Source organism: Mandrillus leucophaeus, unplaced genomic scaffold, assembly GCF_000951045.1.
Source record: "Mandrillus leucophaeus isolate KB7577 unplaced genomic scaffold, Mleu.le_1.0 Scaffold859, whole genome shotgun sequence".
NCBI classification, from domain to species: domain Eukaryota; kingdom Metazoa; phylum Chordata; class Mammalia; order Primates; family Cercopithecidae; genus Mandrillus; species Mandrillus leucophaeus.
In genome coordinates, this window is record NW_012109352.1 from 229,505 (window position 1) to 244,247 (window position 14,743).

The 14,743-nt window shown below is 43.3% G+C and overlaps 2 protein-coding genes across 10 annotated transcripts in view; both read right to left on the reverse strand.

The window, feature by feature from the left end:
- SUMF2 (sulfatase modifying factor 2) overlaps positions 1 to 903 on the reverse strand; it is a 16,334-nt gene extending 15,431 nt beyond the window's left edge. For 5 of the 6 annotated variants that reach the window (XM_011968741.1, XM_011968747.1, XM_011968745.1 and 2 more), the window contains exon 1: positions 524 to 903. In XM_011968741.1, the coding sequence (XP_011824131.1) occupies positions 524 to 587 (64 nt within the window). In that variant the 5' untranslated portion in view covers positions 588 to 903. The remainder of the gene's footprint in view (positions 1 to 523) is intronic. The other variant, XM_011968746.1, reaches the window with a different exon arrangement.
- A 12-nt stretch (positions 904 to 915) lies between these two features.
- Positions 916 to 13,254, reverse strand: CCT6A (chaperonin containing TCP1, subunit 6A (zeta 1)). Of its 4 annotated transcripts, XM_011968738.1 has the most exons (15): positions 13,010 to 13,108; positions 12,903 to 12,916; positions 12,406 to 12,469; positions 10,406 to 10,540; positions 9,107 to 9,280; positions 8,498 to 8,601; positions 6,799 to 6,909; positions 6,378 to 6,537; positions 6,197 to 6,279; positions 5,255 to 5,351; positions 4,519 to 4,666; positions 3,991 to 4,124; positions 3,079 to 3,181; positions 2,157 to 2,229; positions 916 to 1,897 (listed from the first exon to the last, which is right to left on the reverse strand). In XM_011968738.1, exons 1-15 carry the CDS (start codon positions 13,037 to 13,039, stop codon positions 1,825 to 1,827), a joined length of 1,503 nt encoding a protein of 500 aa, XP_011824128.1. In that variant the 5' UTR covers positions 13,040 to 13,108; the 3' UTR covers positions 916 to 1,824. The 4 variants fall into 4 exon arrangements, with proteins under 4 accessions (XP_011824128.1, XP_011824127.1, XP_011824130.1 ...); XM_011968737.1 differs by having other exon boundaries at positions 12,903 to 13,254; XM_011968740.1 differs by lacking the exon at positions 10,406 to 10,540 and having other exon boundaries at positions 12,903 to 13,254.
- Between the last annotated feature and the right edge of the window lie 1,489 nt (positions 13,255 to 14,743).

Here is a 14,743-nt window from a genome sequence, read left to right on the forward strand (position 1 = left end):
TGCCTCAGCCTCCCGAGTAGCTGGGACTACAGGCGCCCGCCACCTCGCCCGGCTAGTTTTTTTTTTTTTTTATTTTTTAGTAGAGACGGGGTTTCACCGGGTTAGCCAGGATGGTCTTGATCTCCTGACCTCGTGATCCGCCCATCTCGGCCTCCCAAAGTGCTGGGATTACAGGCTTGAGCCACCGCGCCCCGCCGAGACAGGGTTTCATCATATTGCCCAGGCTGCTCTTGAACTGCCTGACCTCGTGATGTGCCCGCCTCGGCCTTCCAAAGTGCTGGGATTACAGGCTTGAGCCACCGGGCCTGGCCTCTCTTTCCCTTTTTTAGGTTTGAAAGATTCCAGCGCACGAAGTTGAAAGTACAAGGCAGTGAGACTCCACGGGCGCCCAGAGCGACCTCCCCAGCCGACCGCTGCAGCCGCATCCCGAAGGCGAGCAGAGGGGCCTCGGGCTCTCTCCCGCCAGGGCGGAGCACCCCACCTCCTTCCCAGCGCCCCCGGGATGGACGGCCGGTTCACTGACCTAGCTTGAGCCATGCGCCGACCAGGAGCAACAGCAGGGACAGGAGGGGTACCAACCAACCCATGCCGGAATCAGGACTGGTGCGCTGCGCCGCGCACACGCACGGCCCCACTGCGCATGCGCCCTCCTTCACTGCAGCGGTCAAGCTCTACGCACATGCGCAGGCTGCTCCACCACCCACCCCTCACCCTACAGTTCAGCACGGGGAAACTTACAGAGCGAGGCGGAGGACTCACCACACCACCTTCAGGGCCGCCCAGCGAATTAAGGAAAACCACGTTTAAGGGTCCCGTCCGTTCCAGAGACCCCCTCACTACTTTTTTGAACTTTTGGGCAGTTTACATTCCCCTTAAGATTGCTTTTGTGCGTCATACCATTGCAAGACCAGAAAGGAGGTTTCAACTTAACATTTATTGCACAACTCACTTCAGGCCACTGCTGACACCCCCAAAACACAGCCTAGTAACACACACAACTCCACCTTCAAGGGCTGCTGAGATAGACCAACTATATAATCTCGTGGAACGCAGTAATTTGGGTGAGAAAAATATGACACTAGAGGCTTTGGAATATTTTGCATAAGCAAAAGTTCAGAAGCTTGAAAACACAGTCGGCCTACAACTCTCAAATTTAACCCAATAACCGTAACCCTTAGTCACCACGCCTTGTATCACCTTTTTACCTCTGCCTGTTTTTGCCTCTTTATACTTGCAGCTCTCTCAACTCCCTTGCCTCTAGCTTACTCCTCTTCCCATTTCCTACAACTTAACTTTGTGGAGGGGGGGAGCATTTTAGCAAAGCCATTTTAAAAGCATTCAAAGTCCAACTGACCCAATGCATTTACTCAGAAATTTATACTAACAAGGATGCTTTCAAAATTTTAAATTACTTGTTTATATTAGCATAAAAATTTTAAAACCAAATGTTTAATAGGGTACTGTTGGATAATTTAACATACGTCTACATAAAATTAAGCCATTAAAATTTGCTTTTCAAGGAATATTTAATAACAAGTAACATATGCTTATCTAACATGGAATTTTATGTCACTGCTGCTAAAGCAAAACATCCTGTTTACTGGGTAAAAGAGCTGCTTTATGTGTATACGCTTCAGTGCAATTTTTAAAAATACTGTAATTTCAGAACTTCCAAATTTCAACAGATGCCAGTGTTCTCTCCTTTTTTCATATGGGAAAATTCCTTTGGAAATCATTTGAAGCTTGGACAAAAATTCCACAGCTGTATTCTCTCAGGATCACTTTGCAGAGTCTTCAAGACTCAGATACAGAGGAAGCTTCAATTCAACCTTTCAGAGAAGACATTCCAGCTCGCATGATCTCATCAACCAAGAGAATGTTGGTGGCAATCACAGTGCTGAAAGGGGGACAAAAATAAGATGGCTCAGATGATTAGGAGTCCTAATTCTACTCAATTTCCCACTTCCAACCAAGCTGCACACATTACATCCAATTAAATTTTCCCCTTCCCCTCTAAACATCAGAGAGGGCTAGTTCAGTTTCCATACTTCCAGCTGATTACATTATTCACGGGGGGAAAAGGAGCAACTAAACAGAACACACCAAATGAAGAGTATGATTCTCTAACAGTTTAGTTTTCATTTTCCCAAACTTACCAGGAGTGAAGAAGCTGTTTCTTTACACAATAGTTATCCCATACACCTACTTCTGCTGCTACCATTGGCTCACCTAAAAAGCAACCAAATCTTCTTCAAGTAAGTTCAGTCAATAAGAACCAACAATATTGTGTGTGGCTTTGCTTATCACTGATGACTCATTTCCTTCAGCATTAACTATGAGAGTTCAAAGCTTCTCTGTTAGCCCAATGTTCTACTCTAAACACAATATTTGATGAGTGTCTGACTTCTACTGAGAAGTCCTGAACACCCCCGCTCTTCTTCTGGATAGATTTCTGTTTACTCATACTGAAGCATAGCACTTCAACTATAATCTGGCTAAAATGGACTGATCATTTCCCTCATTCCGGAAACCTTTTCTATTAAATAATAATGCTGACAACAATAGGTCCTGCACATACTGCATGGATGTACCTGTTATCTCCTACTTTGTACTTAATTTGTGTTGTTTTGTTTACAGGAACCTAAGATTAGGGCTGTCACCATTTCACTACATTTCGAGATCCCCTTTTCTGGCATTAATTGCTATCTTTAGCTGGTTTTCATCCAGGAATATAATCACCAAATCTATTTTATCATAGTACTTGATTAAAAACTAAGTAAGGCAAATGCAATATGAAAATCCTTCAACATTAATCTGAACCATCTACCACTACTCAACATCTCCAAAATTGTATCCCCAAATTACTCATGTCTACTCTAGTCCCTTAATTATACCTAGTCATTCCATTTTTTATTAATATCCTATTTTATCGTATTTTAGAACCCAGAGTTCCCTAATAGTACTGGTGTCAAATTTTAAAGCAAAACATTTTTTTTGGTCCCCATTTTCAATCTTTCCTGGCTTCAACTCACATGTATTACATCTAGTTTTCCCTCTACAACAGTTGCATTCTCTTACCTGTGTTCAGGTCCACACCCACAAGCTGACCTGATTCTGAATGTTCTGCTTGAATTTTAACTAATGTTTCCTGAAGGTCAAAACCAGAGTTCTGAGCAAGAACCTAAAGTAAACAAATTTAATTCTTGAGAAAACAGGAATAACTTAAAAAAAAAAAAGATAAGAAAAAAAGAAAAAGAAAATCTTGGCTTGGTGCAGTAGCTCATGCCTGTAATCCCAGCACTTTGGGAGGCCATGGCAGGTGGATCACCTGAAGTCGGGAGTTTGAGACCAGCCTGGCCAACATGGTGGAACCCCATCTCTACTAAAAATACAAAAAAAAAAAAAACCCCACAAAAACCTAGCTGGGTGTGGTGGCAAGTGCCTGTAATCCCAGCTACTTGAGAGGCTGAGGCTGCAGTGAGCCGAGATAGCACCATTGCACTCCAGCCTGGGCAACAAGAGCAAAACTCCGTCTCAAAAAAACAAACAAACAAAAAAATCTCATTGCATGAAGACAGAAATTTATGCTTCCTTCAGAGAATAACCAGACACAAGTTACTGATCAATTCTCTCATCTACCTCAAACCCAACAGCAATATACCAGTCATAAATTATACCTCAAAATTAGTATATAATAGAAAATAGTATCAGTTTAAAACAAAAGCAAAAAGCAAGTTTGTACTCAAGTATAACCCCTAATACTGCAAATATTAAACTACAGGTTATCTCTTGTTATCTGAAACGTCAGTTATTCAGGCCTCCCAGAGAAACCAAATACATTTGGATGATGAGGAATACCTGTTCTAGAGTCAGGAAGAAAACTGATCAAACTTGCTTATCCAAAATCCACATTATGAATAAAGCCTACATTATCAAAAAGGTTTGATCAGCTAAATCTTTTGGAAGATTGACTGTTAAAAGCGTGCACACCTTGGGAATAATGAGCAACGCATCAGCAAATGCTTGGACTCCAAGCTGTGCCCTGCCCTTTACACTGGGCTTGTATTTAATCAGGGCTTCTGCCATTGCCACTTCCACAGCACCAGCACCTGGAACCACACAGCCTGTTGAATGGGGGAAAAGGAAAAATGCTAAGAAAACTGCAGAACTAATTATGAACAACTAAAATACACATATGAAAGCCATTAATTTCTTACAAATTTACTATGACAAAATACAAGCGACTAACATATCAAATAGGAGAATGTTTCAACAGAACGGCTTCACTAGCCGCTGGCAGCTCTTTCAACAGATCAGTATTATTTCATTTATCTGTATTCACCTTTAATAATGATATGCTATGAAAAATCTTAGCATACCATTGGTCATTCTAAAGGGAAGACTGCTTTTGCATGGTGTCTGGCTGTGTAAACTACTGATAAAAGAACACAGTATTCGGCCATGCCTTTCAGACCAGCAAAACAATATAATAGAATTGAAATACGGTGAGGATCTTACCATCATCAATAGCATTTTTGACAGCCCTCAAGCCATCCCTCACTGCATCTTTGATCTGAGTGAGTGTGTGCTTATTTGGTCCTTTGATCAATAATGTGACAGAACGAGGGTTGTTACATTTCTCAATAAAGGTGAACTTCTCTTCTCCCTATGTGTAGAAAAAATACGATTTTCAAAAACAGGATTTGTGCAGAGAGTGAAGACAGAAGAGGGACTTACAGAGAATGACAAGCAGCATATTAATAAGGAACAAACTTGATCACATTAAAGCAAATTATCTCCTTTTGAAAAATCACATATAAAAGAAATGGGATTTTCCCCAAACAAAAATCTGATCCTGAATTTCAATTAATTTTTCTGCTCAAGACTTCATGAACACAGTGGCTCATGCCCGTAATCTCAGCACTTTGGGAGGCTGAGGGTGAAGGACAGCCTGAGCCCGGGAGTTTAAGACCAGCCTGGGCAACACAGTATGAACTTGTTTCTACAAAAATAATTACCAAAAAAAAAAAAAAAAAAAAAATTTAGCCAGGCATGGTAGCACACATGTCTGTGGTCCATTTGCTCAGGAGCCTGAGGAGGGAGGATCACTTGAACCCAGGAAGATGAGGCTGCAGTGAACTGTTACCACATCACTGCACGCCAGCCCGGGCAGGAGTGAGACCCCATCTCACACAAACAAAAATAATTCATGAGTTAAAAGGTTCTATTACCTTAAAGAAGAAAATACACTTACCAATGTATACTCATACACAAGTCCTGCATGTCCCAAGCAGTCAGGACTTAGGTCGTCAAAAGAATTCAGGGCTACCCCACCACAAGCAAGAGTCAGCCTGAAATAGCATTTTAAGGGAGATGGATAAGCAATGTTACCAGTGAATTTCAAAGACAAGACCAGTAATTTTTAGGAAGGAATTTTCCAGAATTACACACAAAACTACATTTTAAAATGTACTTTAATCTAAGCCTTTCCATTTGCCATCAACCAGCTGAAAACCAGCATTTTCTCTTAACCCTCCATTTAAACCACTCTCCCCAAGTCAGCAAATGAAATCTAAAGGTGGACAAGAGCTCTTTATTAGCCAGGCATGGTAGCTCACACCTGTAATCCAACACTTCGGGAGGTTGAGGTGGGTGGATCACTTGAGGCCAGGAGTTTGAGAACAGCCTAGCTAACAGAGCAAAATCCCATCTCTACTAAAAAAACACAAAACAATTCAGTGAGCATGGTGGCAGACACCTGTAATCCCAGCTACTCGGGAGGCTGAGAATCCTATGAACCCAGGAAGTGGAAGTTGCAATGAACCAAGATCATGCCACTGCACAACACGGCAAGACTGTCTCAAAAAATAACAATAAAATAAAAAAAAATTTTAAAAAGCTTCTTATTGTGGTGAGCTCTTTGGGAAAAAGTATACTGAATTCAGAGACAAAAAGTAAAATAACGTTTACAAGGGGCAAGGGGGAGGGAGAAATGGGGAGTAATTATTTAATGGGTATACAGTTTCAGTTTGTGATGATGAAAAAAGTCCTAGAGATGGACAGTGCTGACGGGGTGCACAATGTGAATATAGTTAATGACAATTCATTGTACAGTTGAAAAACCCGAAAATAAATTGTAAGGAAAAATAATCCCAATTCACTTGCAAAATGAGTAAAAGTCAAATTACTCGGATACCTCTCCATATTTCTCCTTTTAGCTCTGCGCAGAGCGACTATGCCTTCTTTTGAAAGAGCATCTAAGGAAAAGGGGTCAATTCCCTATAACAAAAATAAAAATTGATTTCAACATCTTTCACCTTAAAAGCAAAAAGGATGATACATACTATTTAGTTTATACATTGGGTTTTCATTCTCACCTTTTGATTAATAACAACAAATCCTTTATCTGAATCACCACAGACTTTCCTTTTCAGTTCTATTATTTTTTTAACTTTATCTTCAATGAATTTTCTTTCAGCTTTTACGAGTTTTTCTCTCTCTTCTGCACTTTTGTAAAAAAAGCCAGAACTCACTTCTCTATTAAGAAAAAAAAAAAGGTTACAGAAAACAGGGAAACATTCTAAGAAAGTAGCTTCTGAAACTGGTTTAGTCCTAAGATTTAACAGTTCACTAAGCTCGAATCCTGTCCCTTATACATCTTCAGAGACTGTTTCCTGTAACTCCCCCAAACCAATTTGAGCATTATTGTCCTTACAGTGGGAAACAAAGTTTCACAAAAAATAACTCCCCTAAAATACGAAGCTCCTCGATTTCACTGTTAAGGGGCTATAAACTTACGTTTTTTCATACTCTAATGATACGTTACAAGTGAGGACATATGCATCCTCCACCCTTTTCTTCATATCAGGATGCCGTGCTCCATGGTCCAAAACAAGCCCTCTGATTAAGCTGTTCAAACACATACAAAATTACGGTTATTGATTTTCACATGGGTGTATAATATGTTAAACACTCAACTAAGAAGGTATTGATATTTCAAGCAGTCACATTTCTTTTTTTTTTTTTGAGACTGAGTCTTGCTCTGTCGCCCAGGCTGGAGGGTAGTGGTGTCGTCTCGGCTCACTGCAAGCTCCACCTCCTGGGTTCACACTATTCTCCTGCCTCAGCCTCCTGAGTAGCTGGGACTACAGGTGCCCACCACCATGCCCAGCTAATATTTTTTGTATTTTTAGTAGAGACGGGGTTTCACTGTGTTAGCCAGGATGGTTTCAATCTCCTGACCTCATGATCTGCCTGCCTCGGCCTCCTAAAGTGCTGGGATTACAAGCATGAGCCACCGCATCCAGCTTATTTCTTGAATTACTTGAAGATCCTGTGCTGTACAGAAAAGTCTGCAGAGATAGTCTCACTAGTAGGCTGTCAAACTGTGATGACGTCCTTTAAAAACATGTTTTCTGCCAAGCGCCTGTAATCCCAGCACTTAGGGAGGCAGAAGTGAGAGGACACCTTAATCCCAGGAATTTAAAACCAGCCCGGACAACGTAGGGAGACTCCATTCTCCACACACACACACACACAAAAGAAAAACACAAACATTTTCTAAGTCTTTGAAAAAAATTTTTTAAATTTCTCTACTACTTCTCATTATGCTTCGTACCTAGCAAATCAATAAATGCCAAATGACTGATGTCATTCACTTTTCAGAATCACTCTAACCATAAATATAACATCACATTCACCTTGTTTCAGGAGAAAATATTACTAAAAGTAAAAACAATATTCATCTAGCAATTTATCCAGCTTATATCTTCAGGTAAATATACAACATTTTATACCCAAAGATATTTTAAAAATTGCCAACGATTTCACGCCTGTAATCCCAGCACTCTGGGAGGCCGAGGCGGGCGAATCACGAGGTCAGGAGATTAAGACCATCCTGGCTAACATGGTGAAACCCCTTCTCTACTAAAAATACAAAAAAAATTAGCCAGGCGTGATGGCAGGCACCTGTAGTCCCAGCTACTCAGGAAGCTGGAGCAGAATGACGTGAACCCGGAAAGCAGAGCTTGCAGTTGAGCAGAGATTGTGCCACTGCACTCCAGCCTGGGCCACAAGAGTGAGACTCGGTCTTAGGAAAAAAAAAAAAAAAAAGCCAACCATATATTGTACAAAGCACCCCTAAATTTCTAAACACAGTTTATTTTTTGTTTTTTTGGGACGGAGTTTCACTGTTGTCACTCAGGCTGGAGTTGCAATGGTGTGATCTCAGCTTACTGCAACCTCCACCTCCCAGATTCAAGCGATTCTGCTGCATCAGCCTCCCGAGTAGCTGGGATTACAGGCGCGTGCCACCACGCCCGGTACGCCCAGCTAATTTTTGTAATTTTAATAGAAACAGGGTTTCTCCATGTTGGCCAGGTTGGTCTGAACTCCTGACCTCAGGTGATTTGCCCGCCACGGCCTCCCAAAGTGCTGGGATTACAGGAGTAAGCCCCCATGCCCGATCATTAGTATTTCACAGTATTCTACCACCTACCTTGTATCAGTTTCAGATTTATGTTTCATCTCCATGATCTCAATCATGAAGAGATCAATAGGTTCATCTTGTTTTTTAATGGCCAAAATGGAGTCCACTACAGCCTGCAATTGGAGGAGCATAACCATTAAGTAAATTCAATTTGCAGCAGCAGAAACATCTTGCTTTTCCGAAGGCTAGACAGTTTCATTTTACAATTATACACTGATTTAAGTCTTTTTCTATGAGCAAATAGAATATATGTAAACAGCAACAACTGAAGCCATTTACATTTCTGAGATCTCAATCTGTAATTCCCAAACATTAACATTAATTAACATTAACAATTCTGTTTCATTAAAAATACTGGTAACTTGGAAGCTTTCTAGTAACAAAATCTCCACTTTACAAACCTTTTAATGAAAGCCTCAATTTTACTTTTATAACCCAGTTACGTATACTATTATTTGAATTTCCTCATTTTAGAGACACAAATTAGGTATCATTGCCCCAAAAATGAACCTATACAGCACCTTGTAATTGAAATTGGGAATTATATTCATGTTTCTACTATCAGAGATTTTCTATATAGGTGTACTATACCAGACACAGACAACATTTAATACATACCTCTGTTAAGACATCTGCAAGTTCAGCATGAACTTTAGTACGAAGAGATGTTCTGGCCACATCTATAAGTGTTTCCCTGTCCATCTCTCTGCTTACTTTGACTTCTTCCAAAAACTGAAGGGCCTTTTCCTTTGCAGCTTCAAATCCTTCAGTGATTATTCTGGGATGAAGGCCCTACAATAAACACACATTAACACTTGCATCAAGTAGGTGCAACCACAGTTCCTGATAAAGTTCAGTTAATTCCTGAAAGGGTATTCTGGATCATCATACCTTTGAACACGAGGTAATATAATGTGCCGGCTTTCGGAATACATTTAAAAGGATAAATATTCCTTTCAATGCAGAGGAGAACAGGTAATGCTCAAGCACAGGGTCAAAGCCAAGGAAACTATAAAGCACACTTGGGTATTCACTGTGCAAACCACTCTGAATCATTTCAAAATCAACACTGTGTCCCAACCAAGGACTCGCAGGTGGTAACATTATTCTATCTTTTCTTTCTTTCTTTCTTTTTTTTTTTTTTGGAGACGGAGTTTCGCACTTGTTGCCCAGGCTGGAGGCAATGGCACGATCCCGACTCATCACATCCTCCGCCTCCTGGGTTCAAGCGATTGTCCTACTTCAGCCTCCCAAGTAGCTGGGATTACAGGCATGTGCCACCATGCCCGGCTAATTTTTGTATTTTTAGTAGAGATGGGGTTTCACCATGTTGGCCAGACTGGTCTCAAACTCCCGACCTCAGGTGATCCGCTCACCTCGGCCTCTCAAAGTGCTGGGATTACGGGTGTGAGCAACCACGCTTGGACTATTCTCTTTTCTATAGGTAATCTCAAACTAATTCACATCATTTACTAATTATTTAATAAAGACTGCTCTCTTTTTCCAGGAAATTCTGACAACAGATTCATACTCACTGAGGTTTGTTTTAACCTTGGAACTAGTCAAGGCTTAAAAAAGTGGAATTTATCCAAATATAAGCTTTTGGATGCTTTTTTCCTAACAAATATTCCTAGTCCTAAACATTCCACTTTTAGATCTAAATTATTAATCTACACTAAGGACAGATACAAATCACATAGGCAATGCAACTTCATTACAAAATTATTTTCAGGCCAAGAAAAGTTCCATAACCTGTCCAAAGTCACAATTTGTTTTAGACCAGGACAAAGACCCAGATTTAAGCCCCCTAGTTCTACTGTATGGCCTCAGCTATTAACAGCACATCAATTTGTATAAATAAGTATCAGACACTTCCTGTATACAATAAAATATTACAGAAACAAGAGTTGTGCATACTTCAGAAATGTAGAGATCCGCCTGTTTCAGTAGTTCTCCAATGATTAGGACATTGGAAGTCGTACCATCACCAGTTATATCATCCTGGGCTGTTGCTACCTTTGCTATTAAGGAAGCCGTTGGATGTTGAATTTGCTGAAAGTAGAAAAAGAATGAATCACTTAAAACAACATGAAGCAGTCTAAATAAAACACAAACAAAATGTAGGAAGGGCCTCTTTAAGTGCTGTCTACTTGAAAAAGCTACCCAAGTGTTTGGCTACAAATTACTTCGATTAACTATCACGCACATGCAATTATGATTGAAACGTTTTCATGTGTAATTTATTTCCCAGGTTATCTCTACTTTACAGATGAGGAAGCTTGAGGCTAAGTAAAAGTTTACTCAAAATGACAGAGCTACCAGTTAACAGTAAAACATAATTTTACATCCTTGCCTCTTTATGGCAAGTGTACGGCTCTAGTGAGAATAAGTCAGGTATCTCCTAAAGGGCACACACATCGTAATTATTTTTGTAGGTTTGTAATTTTTTCAAAGAAAACTGAAAGACTTCTGGAGATTGGAGAGAGGTTCCAGTGGGAGGAGACTTCTGAGGTGGTAGCAACAATTTATTTCTTAGCTACAGTGGTGGTTGTGTGTGTCCATTTTATAATTTTTTCTTAAATTGTAAATGTTCAATGTGCTTCTCTCTACTTATGCTGTATTTCTCACACACTAAAACCCAAATAATTTTTTGTTTTGTTTTGGAGACAGCCTCTGTCACCTACATTGGAGTGCAGTGGCACAAACTCGGCTCAATGACACCTCAGCCTCCCAGGTTCAAGCAATCGATTCTCCTGCCTCCGCCTCTGGAGTAGCTGAGACAACAGGCGTGCAGGACCACGTCCGGCTAATTTTTGTATTTTTTGTAGAGACAGAGTTTTACCACGTTGGCCAGAGCTGGTCGTGAACTCCTGGCCTCAAATGAACCACCTACCTCAGCCTTCCAAAGTGCTGGGATTACAAGCATGAGCCACCGCACCCAGCCCCCAAACAATTCTGACATCAAGTTTAACTATGCTCCACTTTTCCAACACGGGCCACCATTGAGCCCACTAAAAACAAACACTACGCCTCCTAGGTTACCAAGTGCTTACTAAAGATATTTCATTTGGATGTTGATAGCTTGGTACACTACTAGCAAAACCCTAAGTATTATTCTGAACTCAAATCAGCAGGAAATCATTTCCTGTTCTTGAACTGCTAAGTTTTGGGAATTCAGGGGATGAGCAAAACGCATACTCCCCTCAATAATCTCATATTCTCCATCCGTAAGACTTGCAAAGAGACAGATTTCAATCCCCTCCACTTGGAGATGGAGATGAGACCTAACGGAGAAATTGCTGTTTTAAAAAGAGAAAAACCGGCTGCGTGCGGTGGCTCACGCCTAGTAATCCCAGCACTTTCGGCGGCTGACGCGGGCGGATCACCTGAAGTCAGGAGTTCAAGACCAGCCTGGTCAACACGGTGAAATCCTCTACTAAAAATACAAAAATTAACTGGGAGTGGTGGCCCAAGCCTGCATCCTCGCTACTTGGGAGGCTAAGACAGAAGAATCGCTTGAACCCGGGAGGTGGAGGTTGCAGTGGGCCAAGACTGTGCCACTGTGCGACACAGCAACACTTCGTCTAATAAAAACTAAAAAAAAAAAAAAAGAAAAAGAAAAATCATCCTCATGCATTTTGCCCATGTGATTGTGTCAACCTCTCTTAATTTTTCAAATTTTATAACAATTAACTTTAATATACAATTACAGTCCTTTAGCCCAGACTGTGAATAGCAAAAAAGCAGGGATTCAAAGGCAGAGCTGTCAGACTCCAGGCACTGTGAGTACTATTACTGATTACATGCCACTTCTAAATGTTCTCCTGCCTTGAAAACGGACACTGCAAATCTTTCTACAAAGCAAACAATCTACGGAAAATCAAGACCTTTCTGACCTAGAGCAGAGCACCTCTCACCATTTCGTGAAGCAGCACATTGCCGTCTTTAGTAAGTTTGATGTCTCCAGCGCCAGAAACGAGCCTGTTTAAGGGACAGAAATGAATCAGACGTGACTTTTCTACGATAACTAAAAGTCCCATTAGAAAACGGGCTCTTCCCAGATCTTACGGAGCCAGGGATATGGGGCTAGTTATCTCCCGCAGGCTGGAGGAACAGGTGTGGTGCCCACCCCGTCCCCGCAGAGATTGTGCCGAGTCCTCAGAGTGCCTGGAAGCCCCAAAGGGAGGGGAACGCCGCGCTCTAGAGCCGCTTTGTTCTCCCCGGAGACGGCATGGACGCTGGAAGAAATGGCCGGGACGGTGGGGCTTAGCAGAGAACAGGACCGACCCCGAAGGACGCGGAGAAGGGCGGCTGCGGAGCCCCGAGGCGGCGGGCTCCAGCCAGTGGTCCCGGACCAGCCAGGTGCGTGGCGGCGCGCGGTGCCCACCCGGCCCTCCCTTCAGCCCCGCCTCACATCTTCATGGTGCCCTTGGGCCCCAGGTTGGTCCTTAGCACGTCCTGCAGACCCCGCGCCGCGCTGATGTTGACCGCCAGGGCCGCCTGCGCTCGGGCCACCTCGGCCTTGGGGTTCAGGGTTTTCACCGCCGCCATCGCTGCTCCAGCGGAGGAAAAGGAAACGAGGCTGAGAACCCAGAGCCGGCGCGGCGTGGCCAGGAGGAACTATCCGGGTCTTCTGGAAAAGTCGGCGCGTCCGGCCCGCCCCCAGCGTGCCCGCGCGCCTCCGCCATTGGGCCACAGGTCGTCTGGGGCCCGCCCATTGGTCCGTGGCTGCACGGCGCCTACGGTCCCACCCCTCGCGCGGCGGCCGCGGCGCCATCGCGCACGGGAGGAGCCTATTCCCGGCCGACCGTGCTCCTTGGTTCCGGTGTCGCAGCTCAGCGGGGCCCAGCTTTGTGGACCCGGGAGCCCAGGACGCAGGCAGGGCTTGTGCTTCGCGGGGGCAGGCGTAGGGTGGGCCTCCTCCCGCCTCTACTCTCGCGGTTTGCTCCTCAGTCTCCTTTCTTTGCTGATTTTATGCCTTTCTTTTTTTGAGACGGAGTCTCGCTCTGTCGCCCTGGCTGGAGTGCGGTGGCGCGATCTCGGCTCACTGCAAGCTCCGCCCCCCGGGTTCACGCTTTTATCTCTTTCATTGGAGCTTTCTGGACCCTGAGCTTGACGGTGCCCTAGGTGCCGTGGAGACACACGCGAGTCTGATAAGCACCCAGCCCCGGGATCATGCGGTGCTGTGAGGCCTAGCGAAGATGAAGATAAAATGCAAGGTAGAAAGTGCTGGATACCTTTAGAAAGCTGCAGAACTGGTGCGATGGGAGTTGAGAAGTAAGAACCTGCCCGTCCGTAGGGCTCTGGATGCTGCTGAGGCCCGAGGCCCCCATGGCACATTTGAAAACTCACCCTTGTAGAGTCATTCCTGTCTTTGAGAGGACTCCCTGTTAAGGTAAATTTCCAAAGAGCTCCACAACTGTTTCCAGTATCCAGTGTCCCGCCAAATACCAGGGATTCCGTAACACGTGATATTTTACTTTATTTATTTATATTATTTTTGTAGACATAGGGTCTCACTGTGTTGCCCAGGGTGGTCTCAAACTTCAGAGTTCAAGTGATCCTCCTGAGTTCAAGTGATCCTCCCGCCTCGGCCTTCCAAAGTGTTGGGATTACAGGCGTGAGCTGCCGCGCCCGGCTGATATTTTATTTTTAATAAATAATGGAAATTGTTCTGAATTCAAAAGGCACCAAAGGGCATGTGGTGGAAATTAAATCTTCCTCCCACCTCTAGTTCAACACTAGAGACAAAGTTACCCCTGGATACTCTATGAATTTTCGAAATGCTTTCTGAATTTATAAACTTACATATGAATATAATCATTTCCTCACACAAATGGCAATTCATAATACACACTGTAGGGTGTGTTATACTTTAAGTGTCTTGGAGATTGTGCTATATCAAGACTAATGGGAAGTCCTCGGTAACAGCTGCGTGATGTTCTTTGTAAGAATGACACAACTAGGGGCCAGGGCTCAGTGGCTCACGCCTGTAATCCCGGCACTTTCGGAGGCTGAGGCGGGGGCATCACTTGTGCCTGAGAGTTCAAGATCAGTCGAGGCAACATAGCGATACTCCGTCTATACAAAATATACAAAAATTAGCCGGGTGTGGTGCTGCACGTCTGTGGTCCCAGCTACTTGGGAGGCTGAGGTGGGAGGATCGCTGGAATCTGGGAGGCGGAGGTTGCAGTCAGCTATGATCTTGCCACTGCACTTCAGCCTGGGCGACAGAGCTGACCCTGTCTCAAAAAG

What these genes read in the sequence shown, in the direction of transcription:
- CCT6A (XM_011968737.1), bottom strand. Translation starts at nt 13,039, where the DNA reads ATGGCGGCGGTGAAAACCCTGAACCCCAAGGCCGAGGTGGCCCGAGCG. An exon ending in TTGTTGTTATTAATCAAAAG is followed by an intron (nt 6,280 to 6,377) that starts GTGAGAATGAAA and finishes TTTTTGTTATAG; the next exon opens with GGAATTGACCCCTTTTCCTT. An exon ending in CAAAAATGCTATTGATGATG is followed by an intron (nt 4,125 to 4,518) that starts GTAAGATCCTCA and finishes CCCATTCAACAG; the next exon opens with GCTGTGTGGTTCCAGGTGCT.